Raw genomic sequence first — 18,786 nt, 5'->3', positions numbered from 1 at the left:
CCAGCCCGCCGACATACCTCAATCTAATAACCAGTTTTTTCCTTCGGAAAACCTGGTTAAAAAGGAGTCTACAAGCAATAACAAGTCAATTTTAATAATTTAATCAATAACTTCAAAAACACAATGACACTCACACATTTGTTTTACACTATCAGCTCACATAGCCCTTCACAATTCTATCAAATTGTTATTTGGTAGTTGTTGTTGTTGTTTTTTTAATGAAAGAATGTTAATATCAATGATTTATTCAGAAAGATGTTAGACTGTATCTGTTCAATAAAAGCACTTTGTTAACACGGTGTAGAGATTTAAGAGTTTTCAATTTAATTCTTTCTTTGATTTTTCATATTCTTCTATGTATTTTGCTTCACGTTCTAAAAATTCCCTCTTTCTCACATCACGTCTAGCGAAGTATTCTGGGTACTTAGCCTTCTCTAGTGGATGCCATCCATCAAAAATCTAAACAAAAGAAAGTTTTCATTTAAATATATTAAACTTCTGTGTTTAACCAATCTCTTCACAACTTACAAGAGAGTAATAAGAACAAGAGCTGTCGGTAGGACAGCAATGCTCCACTATTCTTAGTGCTTGATAGTAAAAGAGCCTTGATAATGTAAACTTTTCTGAGTTAATAACAAAAGGACAAAAATTTTCTTTAAATCCATGTTTCAGTTATAGGCCTTGGAGAGAGTCCTATTATGCTCTCAAAGAAGAGTATAAAATTTCAATTTGTTTCAATAGAATATGAAAATATCTGAGGTTGTATGCAAACCTAAATGTAAATTCTAAGTTGAAAAATGGGCATAATTCTGTCAAAATGCTTGATACAGTTACCTCCTCCTGTCTAAAGGTTGGGTTCATGATGGTGAACAAGTGTGCAAAGTTTCAAAGCCATATGTCAATGGACTTTGAAAATATTTGAGGTCTTACAAAAACTTAAACATTACATAAGTGGTAACGCGGAAGCCGACACCAACGCTCGGGTGACTACAATAGCTCTACTTATTCTTATCGAATAGTCGAGCTAAAAATTACAAGTGTGTAACAGTGTACATGGATGTACTGACTGTCATGGCTCTTCACTGATGGCAAATAGTATTCCAGGAAAACAAAGTTTCATTAACTTATATGCCAATAAGTATGAAGACAATCCATCCCTTATTTACAGTTCTTTTTCTTTCTTAGGAAACCGAAGCCTGATTACTCAAAATAAAAGTATTTGTTGCTGTTGTTGAAAATCAGAAATTGTAAAAAAAGACTTACATGTATAATGGGTGGGACTTGAGTTACTAACTGTATATAAATCATATTTACTATTATTATGGCAGTAAATTTTCCCTGTACCACAACTACTAAAAATTTATTTGTTACATGTAGTTTAATAAACAATATAACAAGAGCTGTCACAGGAGACAGTGAAGCTCGACTATAAAAATACTGGACGCAGTAAGGAGAACAAAACTATGAACGAAAAATCAATTATATATAATTATGTGTTAAGCTATAGTAACAAAAAAACATTTGTTAACATAAATTCCAAATCAAGGGGAATAATTATAGAAATAGTCACGCTAGAGTTATGAACCTTGTCACACAACATGTGTGTAATGATAAGAAATATATTTGAAGTTTGAAGTAGATACGTTAAAAAGTAAAAAAAGTTACAATATTTTTTAAAGAAAATCCTAAGTTCAAAGAGAGATAAATCTGTAAATATTGCTATAAGAGTTACGGACATTGTCACATAAAATGTAATTGATGATAAGGAGTTTGAGGTAGATACCTTTAAAACTAAAAAAGTTATAGTAAAAAATAACAGTTTTCTAGTAAAAACAATCTAAGTTTATGGGGAGATAATTCTTGAAATATTGGTGCTAGAGTTATGAGCCTTGTCACATAAGATGTGGATGATGATAAGGTACATATATTTGAAGTATGAGGTTGATCCCTTAAGAAATAAAGAAGTAACAGTAAAAAATAGTATTTTTTGATGAAAATTCTAAGTTCAAGGGGAAATTAATCTGAAAATATTGGTGCTAGAGTTATGAACCTTGTCACATAAGATGGGGATGATGATAAGGTACATATATTTGAAGAATGAGGTTGATCCCTTAAGAAATAAAGAAGTAACGGTAATAAATAGTATTTTTAAGGAAAATTCTATGTTCAAGGGGAGATAAATCTGAAAATATTGGTGCTAGTTATGAACCTTGTCACATAAGATGTGGTTGATGATAAGGAACATATATTTGAAGTTTGAAGTTGATACCTTTAGAAATGACAAAGTTAAAGTGAACTAGAAATGTGTCCTTAGGACACGGGTGCCCCAACCACGCCACTGTTCTGTCAATCTTTTTACTAAGTCAAGGGAAATAACTCTACAAATACTGGATAAATCCACAAGCGAAACCCCAGGTGCAAATCTAAATATGCTGAGCAACCTGCCCATAAGCTTTAATGACTCTATGTCAAATCCTTTTTGAGTAACTTTCGACACAAGTTGAAAATTGCAAAAATTTTCTAAGTCAAGGGCAATAACTCTAAAAATACTTATTAAATCCAGACGAAAATACCTGGTGCACAACTGCACATGCTGATCAATATTCCTGTGAAGTTTCATGACTCTAGGTCAAATACTTTTTGAGTTACATGCGACACAAGTTGAAAATTGCAAAATTTTACTAAGTCAAGGGCAATAACTCTGAAAATACTATAAATATCCAGAGGAAAATACCCAGGTGCACAACAACACATGCTGATCAACATTCCTGTAAAGTTTCATGACTGTAGGTCAAATACTTTTTGAGTTACGTGCAACACAAGTTGAAAATTGCAAAATTTTACTAAGTCAAGGGCAATAACTCTGAAAATACTATAAATATCCAGACGAAAATACCCAGGTGCACAACTACACATGCTGATCAACATTCCTGTAAAGTTTCATGACTGTAGGTCAAATACTTTTTGAGTTACGTGCGACACAAAAGTGAACGGACGGACAGACGGACGGACGGACAATGGTAAATCTAAATGCCCGCCACTAAAGTGGGGGCACAAAAATATTTTACTGCACCAAAACTTTAATCTGAAATCTGGACGCGGACACCGACGCCAGGGCGGGTAGGACATCTCTCCATATACTTTGTATAGTCGAGCTAAAATTGTTTCTGCTAGAAAATCTTGACACTTACATAGTCCGGATCTGGTGGTTCTCTTCCATAAGCTACTCCACCTGGGGAATGGGGAACTGTAAACAGAAAATATAACAAGAAATGTCAGAAGAAACAGTCCACGGGAGAAGACAAAATTATGAGAGAAAAAATTAAAAACAAAATACAGTCAAACGTGTATTAAGCGACCGAGCAAGGGAAACACCCAAAACGGTCGCTTAATGAAACGGTCTCTTAAGACAGTCAGCATGATATAAAAGTTAAAGTTAAAATTTATAAATGACATCTTTCTTATGCGGTGGGAATGTTTTTCAACTTCGTTTTTATATACATGTTGAATAATAAGTACGCTCCGATAATCTAAATGGATGCAAAATGTAAACAAGAGGGCCATGATGGCCCTGAGGTCGCTCACCTGTATATAGGCCCCCCTAACCCCCATCCCCAACATTGCAGGGCCAATTTAACCCAAGGGCTTTTATTTGCACAAACTTGGTAGACACCCATAAGATGTTTCATGCTAAACATCTAAGCTCTAGCTCATTGGGCTTTTTAAAAGAAGATTTTTTTTAAGTTTTTACTATACACATATAGTTAAAAACAATGACACCCCTGGGGCCGGGCCAGTTTTGACCCCAGGGCTTTTATTTGAACAAACTTTGTAGACACTTACTAGAAGATGTTTCATGCTTAATATCTAAACTCTAGCTATTTGGGTTTTTTCAAAGAAGATTTTTTAAGTTTTTGCTATACACATATAAGGAAAATCAATGACCCCCGGGGCGGTGTCAATTTTGACCCCGGGGCTTTTATTTGAACAAACTTTGTAGACACTCACTAAAAGATGTTTCATGCTTAATATCTTAACTCTAGCTATTTGGGTTTTTTCAAAGAAGATTTTTTAAGTTTTTGCTATACACATATAAGGAAAATCAATGACCCCCGGGGCGGTGCCAATTTTGACCCCAGGGCTTTTATTTGAACAAACTTGGTAGACACCTATTAGAACATGTTTGATGCTAAATATCTTAACCATAGCTCTTTGAGTTCTTTAAAAGAAGATTTTTTAAGTTTTTACTATATGCATATAGGGAAAATCAATGACCCCCCGGGGCGGGGCCAATTTTGACCCCGGGGCTTTTATTTGAACAAACTTGGTAGACACTTATTAGAACATGTTTCATGCTAAATATCTTAGCTCTAACTCTTTTGGTTCTTTAAAAGAAGATTTTTTAAGTTTTTACTATATGCATATAGGGAAAATCAATGACCCCCGGGGCGGGGCCAATTTTGACCCCAGGGCTTTTATTTGAACAAACTTGGTAGACACCCATTAGAACATGTTTCATGCTAAATATCTTAGCTCTAGCTCTTTGAGTTCTTTAAAAGATTTTTTAAGTTTTCACTATATGCATATAGGGAAAATCAATGACCCCCTGGGGCAGGGCCAATTTTGACCCCAGGGCTTTTATTTGAACAAACTTGGTAGACACCTATTAGAACATGTTTGATGCTCAATATCTTAGCCATAGCTCTTTGAGTTCTTTAAAAGAAGATTTTTTAAGTTTTTACTACATGTATATGCATATAGGGAAAATCAATGACCCCCCGGGGCGGGGCCAATTTTGACCCCAGGGATTTTATTTGAACAAACTTGGTAGACACTCACTAGAAGATGTTTCATGCCAAATATCTAAGCCCTAGCTCTTATGGTTTTTTAAAAGAAGATATTTAAAGTTTTTTCTTTCGGTTGCCATGGCAACCAGAGTTCTGCATGGAATTAAATTCTTTGAACAATTTTTAAAGGTGACCACCAAAGGAACATTCCTGTGAAGTTTGGATGAAATTGGCTTAGTGGTTTATGAGGAGATGTCATTTAAAATAAAAGTTTACGGACGGACGACGGACGGACGGCCGGACGAAAAGCGATCACAAAAGCTCACCCTGTCACTTTGTGACAGGTGAGCTAAAAATAACTTTCTGATATTTATTGACAAAACAGTTTTGATCCATTACGTACATGTTTGACAATTTTCCAGAATTTTTTAACTTCTCCGTTGATTCCGAAACGAAACCCTTATTAGTGAAGATGTTTTCTGTTGTGCATTTTTTTCATTTGAAATATACAAACTACATCTAATTGTAAAGATTAATTTAATTGCTGATCAAGTTCAAGGTCAATTCAATGCAGTCTAAATGTCAACAAGCGAAGCGTATACACCATCTCAGTAGGGGTGGAGCCTTGCATTGTTTATCCGATATTATTGGATAATAAACGTCACTTAACTTCATACGCTAAAACGATTGGGGAAATAGAGTTTTCTACACGTTTATTTGTTGTGTTTTGATTCAGATTGTTGACACTTATGACATTACGAGGTGGCGTTCTCTAAAAACACAATTACTTGACAGGTAAAAGTGGTTGTTTAATGAAAAGATTTATCTCAATAAGGTGACTAATTAGCGGTCGCTGGTAGCATTGAGCAAAAGTCGCTTAATACATTAAAGATATAGAAAGACAAGAGCTGTCGGTAGGACAGCACGCTCGACTATTCTAAGTGCTTGATAGTAAAAGAGCCTTGATAATGTTAAATTTTTTAAGATCACAAAAGGTCTAATTTTTTTTTAATAAATTCATGTTATAGGCCTTAGAGAGAGTCTAATTATACAGTATTGGCTTGACTATTCGGAAGGTAATGTCACAAGGTTGTTTTATTGAGTATAATAATACTAATTACCTATGAATACATAAATTTGACAGAAAAGGTACAAAGGCTTCTAATTAAGATGTTTTATCAAGTAAATCACTGCTTTATTATCATGAATGCATAAAATTGTCCCAAAAAAAGGCACAAACCCTTCAGTAGTAATTGAGATAACAGCTTACAAGCAAAACTTTACCATGAATTTCTAAGTTGAAAAAGGGGAGAAAAATCAGCCTAAATGCAAGATAGAATTATGGATCTTTGTCAGTGACCTACAATTATGACCCTAAATGCATATGTGAAGTTTTAAATATCTTTAATAGTTATTGAGATATGTAAAACTTGCATGTAAACATTAACCAAGAGACTAAATAGAAAAGGGGATATGAATCAGCCTTAATGCAAGATAGAGTTATGGAACTTGGTCAGTGACATACAATTATGACCCTCCAATTATGACCCTAAGTGCATGACTGTGTAAAGTTTCAAGTAAATATCTTTGAAGACCTTTAACCTTTAACCAAAATTTCTAAGTTTCAAAGGGGCAAATAATTCTTCAAATTTTGCAGGCAGAGTTATGCAATTTTGCAAACTGATGTACATTGTTACTATAAAAAAGTATTTTAAATTTCAATTGAATATCTCAAGCAATAATTGAGATATTTGACTTTACAAAAAAACTTTAACCAAAATTTCTAAGTTCCAAAGGGGCATAATTCTGTCAATATTGTAGGCAGAGTTATCCAACTTGTCAATCTGATGTACCTTGTTACTATAAATAAGTATTGTAAGTTTCAATTGAATATCTCAAGCAATAATTGAGATATTTGACTTTACAAAAAACTTTAACCAAAATTTCTAAGTTAAAAAGGGGCATAATTTTGTCAATATTGTAGGCAGAGTTATCTAACTTGTCAATCTGATGTACCTTGTTACTATAAATAAGTATTGTAAGTTTCAATTGAATATCTCAAGAAATTATTGAGATATTTGACTTTACAAAAAACTTTAACCAAAATTTCTAAGTTAAAAAGGGGCATAATTCTGTCAATATTGTAGGCAGAGTTATCCAACTTGTCAATCTGATGTACCTTGTTACTATAAATAAGTATTGTAAGTTTCAATTGAATATCTCAAGTAATGATTGAGATATTTGACTTTACAAAAAACTTTAACCAACGCAGACGCCGACGCGGACGCGGACGCCGGGGCGACTACAATAGCTCTCATATTCTTCGAATAGTCGAGCTAAAAATGATCGGGGGGAATTTAAAGTGGTCGTTTAAGACAAAGGTCGCTTAATACACGTGGTCGCATGGGCAAGTTAGACTGTAAACATATTTCTGAATCAGTTTCAAGAGAGCACTCAAATGTTGAACAATATTGCACCACCTAATATGTGAGCAATTATCTGAAATAAAGACTAAAGAAGGTACATGTCTTTTTAAGGTTATATGGCGACTTTCCAGCTTTACTGGCAGAAGAAGACCTCTGGTGCCAGTCTATGCATTTTGGAGACAAACAGGCACCTGAGTAGAACCACTGCGTTTTGTAAGCTAGCTCTGATAATCTTCCTTACAAGAAAGAATCCAAAGTTCCTGTTGGGATTAAAACCCACAGTAGTGAGGGACAAGTAGTTGTAGCCAAAAATTCTTTCTTGTGGTTTGGTGTAATAACAACACAGATTGCTCATTTATGACAGTTCTGAGATTAAAAATAGGTGATATGTACTATTAAGGATGTCAACAGAAATGCACAGGTTGCACCAATTAGGACATTTACGGCATATAACACACCAGCTATAAGCCTTTAACTTACATTGTTTTGGCTTTAGAACTGCGTAATTGTGCAATTCCCTCAAACCATCCTCGTAAGCCTTAATAGCATCAAACTTTGCTAGCTGTTTGTTTTTATCAAACCTGTCTCTGAGTAAAACCTGAAGATAACGCTGCTCTAAACTGTAATAGAAAAGAAATAAAATTAATATCATGGACCATTTTAATTTTTTTGTTTAACTTGTTTAATGCTAGACTGTTGGGTTTCAATTAAGTCACATCGTCACTGTAAAGCGGCGGCACAAATACCCAAATACACCCAAATAATTAGCAACCCCAGCTGATTTTTCAACATTTTTAAAATGTTATTTTATACGACAGTTGTATAGGTCCTAATTAGAGCTGTTTCCCTTTTTAAAATATTTTGAAAAATAAAAAAGTTATGACAATTTGAAATTTTGCTAAAACCGCAATTTTCTTGAAAATTTCCACTATATAATATGAAAATAAATATCTCGCGAACGCGGCATAGTCAATTTGGTCACGGGTCACCAAATGACATGCAAAGGTATCCGGACCTAAATTCCCGCTAGTCACGTGATAATTAGGGCAGCAATGGCAGTGAATTTTATGAGATGTGAATCCACTGATAAACTTTGAGGCATTATTTCATCAATCTAACGTTCTGTGTTCAAAAATATAGACTGAAGTGTCCCAAATGTATCTAACTACCTGTGTTAAAATAGCTTTTGTCCTGATCATGCAAATTTATTGAATTACAACATGACATAAATATGTCACGGTTCTGGTTGACTTTCGATATGGAATTGGCTTTAGCAAACAGGTCTAGCAGTACTATAAAACCAGTACGCTGAAGTCTCTTTAGCATCCCCTGTATAAAAGGTTATAGCCCGGGTCTCCACGATACCGGTGTACATATTTTATACAAGGTGTTTTTCATATAAAAATTTATTGACTTGAAAAAAAGAAGGAATAAACAACTTCATTAACATTTAATCCTCTTAAAATTACATTACAGAGTTCTGTTACTCTGAAATTCTCGCTCATTGCGAATGTAATTAAACAATGGTCGACCATTTTGTATGACGTAGTTAAACAGCCTTCATGCTACCGGTGCACTGGTAAAAATGTTATTTATATGGAAAGCCATTGCAGTTTTAATAGCAAATATATCATTTTAGCATTCTTGTATTCATTTCTGGAAAAAAAAAAACACTTTAAAACAACATTAAAACGTGTGTTTCAATAATTTACTGTTCATCTTTTATGACTCCCAAGGGATCTCTGTTTTAGAACCTTTTCCTCCCAATTACAGGTGTATATTATACCATGTGGCTGGATTCAAAATTCCCCTTCACTTAATTTAAGTGTTGTTGTGATTGTCTGGTCCTTTTGTATCATTGAATCAATTTTATTTCTATATGATGAAGATAAAATATCAATATGGCACTTTACACAGGCTCCCTTAAAAGACTGAATGAAACTGACTTTTTAATTTTCATAAACTATTTTATATGCACTAATGGCTTTCCATAGATTATTTTTTTCCCGCCGAAAATGATGCCAAAGGTCAAGTGACATGTAATGGAGGTTGAATGACGTCAGCACCTGTCATTTTTTATTTTCTTGGAAAAAAATGTGTTTTGTAGAGAGACTAATTTATGCAATGGAAAAATAGGATAGTAAAATAAAAATAAGGTAGGATATGTGAAATATTTCCTTCAGAAACTCATGAAAATGTTTAAAAACTTTGAAATAGCCAATATTACTGGGAGCATGCCAATATAAACACTCGGTAGGTGGTGTTGACAAAAATATCAGGAGATTTGTTAATATACCGGTACCGTGGAGTCACCGGTATCATGGGGTTCGAGTATATTATTGTGACTTTCCAGCGTTTACTGGTCAGGAGTAGAAGAGAACCTCAGGTTTATTTTTGCGTATGTTCAAGAAATTTGGCATACACAAAGAATTTACTTTTTTTTTTAAATATCAAGCTGTTTTCTAAATTCTATGTTTTCTTTCCAAACAAACTTCTGGGTAATTTTCAAAAAGTTACAACAAACATGGACGATTTGTTTAGCAATGGGTACATTTTTAAATGCACCAGCAAGTACATAATACACTAGAAATACACTAAATCTGATTATTTCAATATCCAAATTAAATCATTAAGTCCGATAAGTCCTTGTAATTTTTTAGATACCCCACCCACCCTTACACAAAGGAGCAAAATGAAAAATTGTACGATAACAAGAAATTATGCAAGTTTGTTTACACTCTATCTTTTCGGTGATATACTTCTGATTCTATTGCCCTGCATCCTTTTTTGTAAAGCATGCACACTTTCTTTGCATGCGAATATGCAGGCCTTCTAAGAATGTTAGTCGACATTTTGGGAATTACGCCATTCGCACCCAAAACTTTTAGAATAATGGCTTTTCGTCCATCGTCATTACGTACTTTATGTTTTGAGTGCTTTACAGTACCGTGAGATGCTTCCTTGCAAAAGGTATACGCCTAATTAAATCCTTGAATGTTTTTGCGAGGATCACAATTCTATTCTAATTAATTGCTGGTTAGATAGAATAAATTGCACGTGATAATTAAACATTACATACAAAAAACTTGATTATGACACGGATTTACATTACATTATTGTAATATAAATCCGTGATTATGATAAATGAGACCATTAATATAGGCATTGTAACATAAAGAAACTATTAAAAGCATATTTATTGACAATTGTGAATAAAGAAGACTATTAATAATTAAACAAATTACCAGAACAAGCCAAATGATCCGTTATACCTATGTACATGCAACTCTATTATTTTTCTATATATCGTGTTGTTGAGGGAAGATTTAGATAAATACTCCATTTGCATGTACAATGATATAAAACGTCGTTAAAATATCATGCCCTCTTCTCTGGAAAATTCTTCAAAATTAATTCAGGTTAAGTTATAAATCGTTATTGAAAAACCTTAAAATTATTGCAGAGAATAAACAGCATTCTGTTCCCTCTGGTAGGGAGACCTAACAGAACAATGGAAAAAAATCCGACTTGGCTTTATTAATTCCCTTATAACGAGATGGAAGAGGCAAAACTTTTTTAGTACATGTAAAATGGTTAACACATTTTTGCATAAATTTGTTTCAATTATTATTGTCTTTTAACATGCAAAGATTTAAAATATGCTGCCCTCTAGTTTACAGATGCATCTGCTTTGCCTTCCAAAAAAGTTATAGTACAATAGGTATAACAACACTCATCAACAATTAAAAACTTTATTTTCATTTTATAATCGAGATGAGGCCACAGTCTACATCAAACCATTTAATAGCTGTAAAATATCCTTCCATCATGCAATTAATCATTTGTCAATTATTTACAATTTGTTTGGATTAATTTTTAGAAGACTCATATCCCATGCATTCTCATATGGGCCTAAGAACTTCTCGGCCATCTATTTAAAAAGAGTCCGCCGTCAAAGTGAGAAAAAAAATCTTGAAAAATATGGAAAAGGGGTGATCATTCGGAAGTAATGAAAACAACAATATATGAGCCGCGTCACGACAAAACCAACATAATGGGTTTGCGACCAGCATGGATCCAGACCAGCCTGCGCATCCGGATCCATACTGTTCGCTTGCCAACTCTGTAACAAGTAGAGAAACTGATAGCGAACAGCATGAACCCTGATCAGACTTCGCAGATGCGCAGGCTGGTATGGATCCATGCTGGTCGCAAACGCACTATGTTGGTTTTGTCGTGACGCGGCTCATATATTACATGAAAATTGCAGACTCAGTTTGACCGAGTCTGTTCTTGAGGGAAAATGTAATGTGCAACACCTCTCATGCCCCTAGCACCGGTTTAAGCGGTATTGAATCTTCAACACGAACGTGCCGGAATCAATTATCCCTCGGTGCAGAAGAAGAATTATAAGCAACACTGAAAGTGAAGAACGGGACCTAGGGGACTAAGTCGAAATTAATTTTAAACGTTGTTTAGCGTTGTCAATTTATTACTATTATTATTATCCACATATGGTGATCGAGTATTTTACTTGAATTGTTTTTTTTTCTGTATAATGATAAAATTATTTTAATATTTTCTATATATGCAGTTTATTAGTTTATTTCAGTCTCTTTCATATGCATACATATATACATAAAACATATTAAAAATTGATAAAAAGTACATATGACCATTCTACAATAGAATTATAAGAGACTATATCATGTATATACTTATCATTATCATTATATGCACGCTACTCCGTTTTATTCCGGAGCGGGTGCTAACAACACGAAATTTGTGCAGTTTAATTGTTTGCATATTGTATGTATGGTCAAAGGATGGCTATTTTCCCTTGTAAAGGAGGTAAATGACTTGATCTAGGTCAGTAAAAAAGGCATACAAATTAGTATGCTTAAATGCTTGATGTATTATAAATACTCCTCTAGTGAACTTCGATAAGGTCATTTCCGAATTAAAGAATTTGTGCAATGGCTTTGCCCTGCATTGAATATGCAACAGTTCATTTAAACTTTATGAGATGTTAAGATACAAAAAATAGCTGCTAATAGTTAAATGCTTGGTCAAAATGTAGGGATAGACTTGCCTGGCTTTTGCCTAATAGCAAAGGCTGGCCATTTTCGTTTCCAGCAAACACGTTAAATCGAAGGTGACAACGCGATTTGTATGGTAATTTTATGTATAAATTAACATACAGCGTGATTTGCAGATCTAATTTTACGCGAAATTTGATTGAAATTTAATTAGAAATTGAGTACAGGATTCTGTACATATGCCAGATATAAAGGACTCCATTATTTTTCTAGTATTTTGTTGACATTTTTTACAAATAATACAGAAGATTTGACAAAGCCTTAACCAGCTCCAGGAGTGTAGACACTGATTGCTCACAGGCGCGGGGCTATTTGTGTTGACTTTTTTTTTGTCCATGGGCCCGATTTTTATCAAATAATCCCTTCGATTTACAGTAAAAAAAAATAAATTCGCAATCAAAAACTCCTTCCGATTTCTATTATGTAAAGTCATATACATGTATTGTTTTCCCCTTATTTCAGTGATTCACAGCATGTCATATTAATGAATGAGAACGGGAACAATTAAATTTCACGCTAAGCAGTATAACTCTGTTACAAGGTTAGCTTTTAAAAAAGCTAGTAGCGACTCGCTTCGTAATTTTCTTCCAGGGGTGCGTTTAAATGTAAAAATGACAGTTCTGTTAGCTGAAGAGACTTCAGCGAACATCAAAATAAAAGTGACATAAAGTTATGGAAGCCAGTTCTCTCAGTTTAACAAAGAGGAATATGAGTATATATGAAGATGCATGTAAACAGATAGAATGAAGTCCCTATGTCTATGCACATTTACTGTATGGCCTGTTGACCTTGACCAAATAAATGTTAGATAGGTAGAATTCATAAAGATGTCTCTTTATACGAAGTTAAGTTGTAATATGTTATTTAGTATTGGAATGAGTGACAGACACAAGTCCTAAAGTAAACACAAGTTGTCAATCAATTCAGCCAGAAAAGCCGGGATCCTATTAAAATATAGGGATCCCGGAAATTGACCAGTCTAAGATTTTTTTCAGATAAGCCGGGATCCTATTAAAACATATAGGGGGATCCTATTAAAACATATAGGGAACCCGGAAATTGACCAGTTCAAGAATATAGTTTTCAGAAAAGCCGGGATCGTATTAAAATATAAAGAGATCCCAGGAATTGGCCAGTTCAAGAATATAGTTTTCAGAAAAGCTGGGATCGCATTAAAACATAAAGGGATCCCGGGATTTGACCAATTCAAGAATGTATTATTTGATTTTTCCAATTAAATAGGCATATTATGATAAGTATTGGGATTTCCGCATTTTAAGTTTGTTAATAAATAGCTCTAAATATATTTATATCCTAAGTTTAATTAATTTAACGTTCATTACATACAATAAAAAAACCTTAACGTTTAATGTCCTTTCATTACGACAATAATCAACACAATTATAGTTTATTAGTTTTTCCTCTATATCTTATACGATCCCGGATCCCGGCCAGTCCGGGCCTCCCGGACCCCGGCCAGTAAATATGTACACTAAATACCGGAAATGATAAAATTACCGTAAAAAAGGAAAAAGAAAAAAATGCACAGAACCAGATGTACACTTATGTTAATTAACCAAACGAAAACTTACTACAGAGGAACAGGTGAGATCGCTAAAACAAAAGTCAGTGTAAATATGATTTTTTGAAAAGAATTCATGAAAACAAACATTTTAATCATCATTATATCTTGGCGCTCAAAATAATACTTGCTGCTTTTTAAATATGGCGTGAAAATTGAAGGTTTTTTGACGCTATGTTAGATTAAATTTGATTGGCTAAATCATTTTGGATCCTAGCCCTGATAGATAAATTTTGTAGAAAGCTGGAAGCCAAGCTTCGATTAAATTTTTGGATGGATTCGGAGTTTTAGGTTGTTTTTTCAGTAAAATCCTAACGTAATACCGGCTCGCCACGGCGAGCCGGCAAAAAAGAATTAGATATTGTTCATGTATTAGTACAGTTATGTTTACTTTTAAATGGACCGGGTATAAATAATGGCACAATCAACAACTGTCTAAGCCAGTTTTTAGTAAAAATGATTATAACATGTATAAATTGTTATTTTAATTAAGACTATGAGTATGTAAGTTTTTCTTTTTCTTATTTATATTAATTAAGAATTAATCTGCTTGTTACTTAAAATATATGTAACATTTAGAACTGTTCACTTTTTAGGGGAGAAATTGTGTAAGCAGCCAGCTCAATCGCTACAGCCGCGGTTCATTATTCTGTGGCTCACATGTTCGAGTTCTGGTCAAGCTGAAAGTTTTTCTCAACCTGTGACTGCATATAACCCAGAGTTTAATTCACTATGCTCTGTAAACATCAGAAATTCGAGGACAAATATCAATATAGTGGGGAAATATGGTTTAGAACTGTTCATTATTAAAGAGATAATATGTAGCCGGCCGTATATATCAGTTGATTTTTCTGACAGTCATCGGTTCGATTCATGCTGGTCAGGCAGTTTCAGTCAGGATTTAGAAGTGGTTTTTCAACTGACACATGTTTGATTCATTTAACAGATTGTAATAAATTTGAAATAGACAAAGGCAGTATTGTATGCATGGTACTTTTAGATCTATAAAAGGCATTTGATACAGTTGACACAGGAAACTTCAAGCATTTGCCATAGGTAATGACATTCTTATATGGTTCAAGTCTTATCTCTGATAGACAGCAGTTTGTGGATGTGTGGCTGGTATTCATTCTTCTACTGCTTCCAAGTACCTATTTAGGTCCTCTTTTATGTCTAATATATGTCAATGACATGTCTGCAACCTTAAGCAATAAGTTTTTACTGATGACTCAGGTATCCTTGTATCTGGTAAAATAAATTTGAAGAAATTCTGTCTTATGGCATGAGTCTAATTAGTGATTGGTTAATTGGCTATGAATTGTCTTTGTATGTCTATACTTTTGGGTTGAAGTTGACTCTGTTCGAGACCTGGAGGTTGAGACCTGTGTCCCTCCATTACAAAACGATAAGATAGGAGCTGTCCTTTTCAAACTATGCACATGTTAGAAAAAATTAAAAAGCATATTTTTTTTAATTTAATATCTGGCCCCTCTCTCATGGATAGTGCAGACGATAAGTATAATTATGCAAAAATGATTTACAATATACCCTGAATAATGTACAATAGAATGATTTGATAAGGTTTCTGTAATGTGCGCATTTTTTTTTTTTGCGCGGAGCTTCTCAATTGCTGCATTGCAGCAACATTTGTACTTGTTTGTACTTTGACGACCATTTAACGTTTCTAAAATGAGCATTGTCATTGCTCGAGTGATAAATCTCCCTTCTCAGAATTCTAAATTTCAATACATATTCTAATTTTAAATGACCGAAAAAATCACGAACAGTTAATTATCACGTACATGACTAGATATTATTGAACCCCAGATATGTAATAGTTATACTTATAGTATATGAAACGAGTTAGTTACGGGGGTATAACAGTGGCTTGGGCGACATCGAGGGATGTTTCTGCCAAAAAAAATGTCGCGGGCGTCAGATGTCACCAAGCCACTGTTATACCCCAGTAACTTACAAGTTTCATATATTATAACTGTTAATTTTATCCCATTTTCATTATTTGTTAATAAAACATATTAAAAAAATACTATGCGCATTTCCCTTTCTTGTGCCCTTTCACTTTTGTTTCAAATGGAAAGCCCAGATAAAATGAACCAATACAAGCTAATGCTGTCTAAGGGACCTTGCAGCTAGCTAAATATAAAACAAGAAAAGCATCGATGCTAAGCATCAAATGCATCGCCAAAATGTATTTGATCAAGAAATGCACCAAAATACTTAACAGAAGATGCGTACTTTATACCAGTACCATTTCATGTGACCTGGAGGCTTGGACCCTGTTTAAGTTGACACTTCAACCCAAAAGTATAGACATACAAAGACAATTCATAGCCAATTAACCAATCACTTATTAGACTCAAGCCATAAGACAGAATTTCTTCAAATTTATTTTACCAGATACATGGATACCTGAGTCATCAGTAAAAACTTATTGCTTAAGGTTGCAGACATGTCATTGACATATATAAGACATAAAAGAGGACCGAAATAGGTACTTGGAAGCAGTAGAAGAATGAATACCAGCCACACATCCACCAACTGCTGTCTATCAGAGATAAGACTTGAACCATATAAGAATGTCATTACCTATGGCAAATGCTTGAAGTTTCCTGTGTCAACTGTATCAAATGCCTTTTATAGATCTAAAAGTATCATGCATACAATACTGCCTTTGTCTATTTCAAATTTATTACAATCTGTTAAATGAATCAAACATGTGTCAGTTGAAAAACCACTTCTAAATCCTGACTGAAACTGCCTGACCAGCATGACTCGAACCGATGACTGTCAGAAAAATCAACTGATATATACGGCCGGCTACATATTATCTCTTTAATAATGAACAGTTCTAAACCATATTTCCCCACTATATTGATATTTGTCCTCGAATTTCTGATGTTTACAGAACATATAGTGAATTAAACTCTGGGTAATATGCAGTCACAGGATGAGAAAAACTTTCAGCTTGACCAGAACTCGAACCTGTGAGCCACAGAATAATGAACCGCGGCTGTAGCGATTGAGCTGGCTGCTTACACAATTTCTCCCCTAAAAAGTGAACAGTTCTAACTGTTACATATATTTTAAGTAACAAGCAGATTAATTCTTAATTAATATAAATAAGAAAAAGAAAAACTTACATACTCATAGTCTTAATTAAAATAACAATTTATACATGTTATAATCATTTTTACTAAAAACTGGCTTAGACAGTTGTTGATTGTGCCATTATTTATACCCGGTCCATTTAAAAGTAAACATAACTGTACTAATACATGAGCAATATTTAATTCTTTTTTACAGATTAAAAAACTGATAAGAAATTTTATGCAGGCTGATTTGTGCCATGTAACGTACCGGGCGAAAACATGAAAATACAACAAACAATCAAACCACTTTGTGGTATTTTCATGTTTTCATCTGGCACCTGGTTACTTTTTGTAATTGTACTTTGTCGGTTTTCATGTGGCATAAATCACCCAATATAAAAGTTAGTGCACAAGTTTATTCAATTGCAAGAGACAATCTACTCTATAAAAAGTCTGTAATCGGGTTGACTCTGTCCGAGACCCGGAGGTTGAGACCTGTGTCCCTCCATTACAAAACGATAAGATAGGAGCTGTCCTTTTCAAACTATGCACATGTTAGAAAAAAATTAAAATAACAATTCAGAATATGATATGTTTGACACTTTATAAATTATATTGCTTTAGGGACATTTTACTCCCTAATTAAAGACCATTACTGACCTTCTAGCACAGAGAGTGTGAAATATTAATCTATATATTGCCATGCACCTGTCCAGTGGAATTACACCATGGACCCTGTCATCAGTGATCACTAGTACTAAATGAACACTTATTTAACCTCAATTCTGGATTGGACATTATGTAACCTGCCAAATATAACAATAAACCACAACATCCAGGCTAAGTCACCCTTTACAATATTCCTTTAACTCTATATTAGCCAACCTTTAACCTGTATACTAATCAATATATGTATTATCATTTATAACTTTAAATGCAAGTCTCATCCCTTTAATAATAATGTCATAACTGTAAATCTTTAAATACAAAAATATTTTAAGTCTCAGCACAATTATACAATTATGAAATGTTGCAGGATCAGTTTTGTTAAGCTATGGAAAGTAATGGTAACAAGAGGTATCTTTAAAGAACTAAAACTGGTTTATTTGCATATCGTATCTTAGGAAACATGGAAAAAGAATCATAAGAATTATGATGTTGAGCCTAGTATTGAATTTTACGTTTAAATTTTTGAAATATTAAAATCATATGCATATGTTGGCAAATACAAAGTATTTTAAATAGAAACAAAATCTTAAGTCTGAAGTAAATCCTTTAAAAGTAAAGAAGAAGTAAATAAGAACTACAAACAAAACAATTTATTTCGTACTCAATTTTTTCGTCTCAGTTCATTTTTACCGTCATGTAATTCTTTTATTTCTATTATTGTGAATGTCTTTTTAGCTCAAAGAAAATCATTTAAGTTATTGAAGTTTGTTCCAATCGAAATTTTAATTGAAAGTTTATAAATGACAACACCTTTGGAAATAACGAAAGAAATCTAAAATCCAAAAAAGAACGGAAAGAGAGCCTTCTGATCTAAAATACTTTGGCAACATTTAATTAAACCATTCAATCGTTAGTGGTTAAATAAATACGTCATAAATATGTAAAATACATGAAAATTATAAACTTTGTATATAACTGATAATACCAGATAAATTAGTATTCTTGTGTGCTTTTCGTTATTTTCATGTGCATGAGTAAACGGGAAAATTGACGAAGTTGATAGTGGTGGTTTTTCACTAATGTGTGACAAAATCTAGCTATGGGGGCAATACA

At 33.6% G+C, this 18,786-nt stretch overlaps 1 protein-coding gene across 1 annotated transcript; it reads right to left on the bottom strand.

The window, feature by feature from the left end:
• Positions 1–85: 85 nt before the first annotated feature.
• LOC132717174 (NADH dehydrogenase [ubiquinone] 1 beta subcomplex subunit 9-like) lies at positions 86–10,109 on the bottom strand. Its single transcript, XM_060700598.1, has 4 exons — positions 9,950–10,109; positions 7,694–7,833; positions 3,192–3,247; positions 86–459 (listed from the first exon to the last, which is right to left on the bottom strand). Exons 1-4 carry the CDS (start codon positions 10,063–10,065, stop codon positions 319–321), a joined length of 453 nt encoding a protein of 150 aa, XP_060556581.1. The 5' UTR covers positions 10,066–10,109; the 3' UTR covers positions 86–318.
• Positions 10,110–18,786: the final 8,677 nt, after the last annotated feature.

This window comes from Ruditapes philippinarum, unplaced genomic scaffold, assembly GCF_026571515.1.
Source record: "Ruditapes philippinarum isolate M1 unplaced genomic scaffold, ASM2657151v2 ctg683_1_1_1_1, whole genome shotgun sequence".
Lineage (NCBI taxonomy): Eukaryota > Metazoa > Mollusca > Bivalvia > Venerida > Veneridae > Ruditapes > Ruditapes philippinarum.
Note: the sequence above shows the minus strand (reverse complement) of the source record. Positions and strands in the feature narration are given on the sequence as shown.

Bases quoted from the DNA above. Each gene is read 5' to 3' on its own strand.
- LOC132717174 (XM_060700598.1), bottom strand. From the start codon at position 10,065: ATGTCGACTAACATTCTTAGAAGGCCTGCATATTCGCATGCAAAGAAA. The intron at 7,834-9,949 runs GTAAACAAACTT...TTTCTATTACAG, and splicing joins TATCACCGAAAAGATAGAGT to TTTAGAGCAGCGTTATCTTC. The intron at 3,248-7,693 runs GTAAGTTAAAGG...TTCTGTTTACAG, and splicing joins AGTTCTAAAGCCAAAACAAT to TTCCCCATTCCCCAGGTGGA.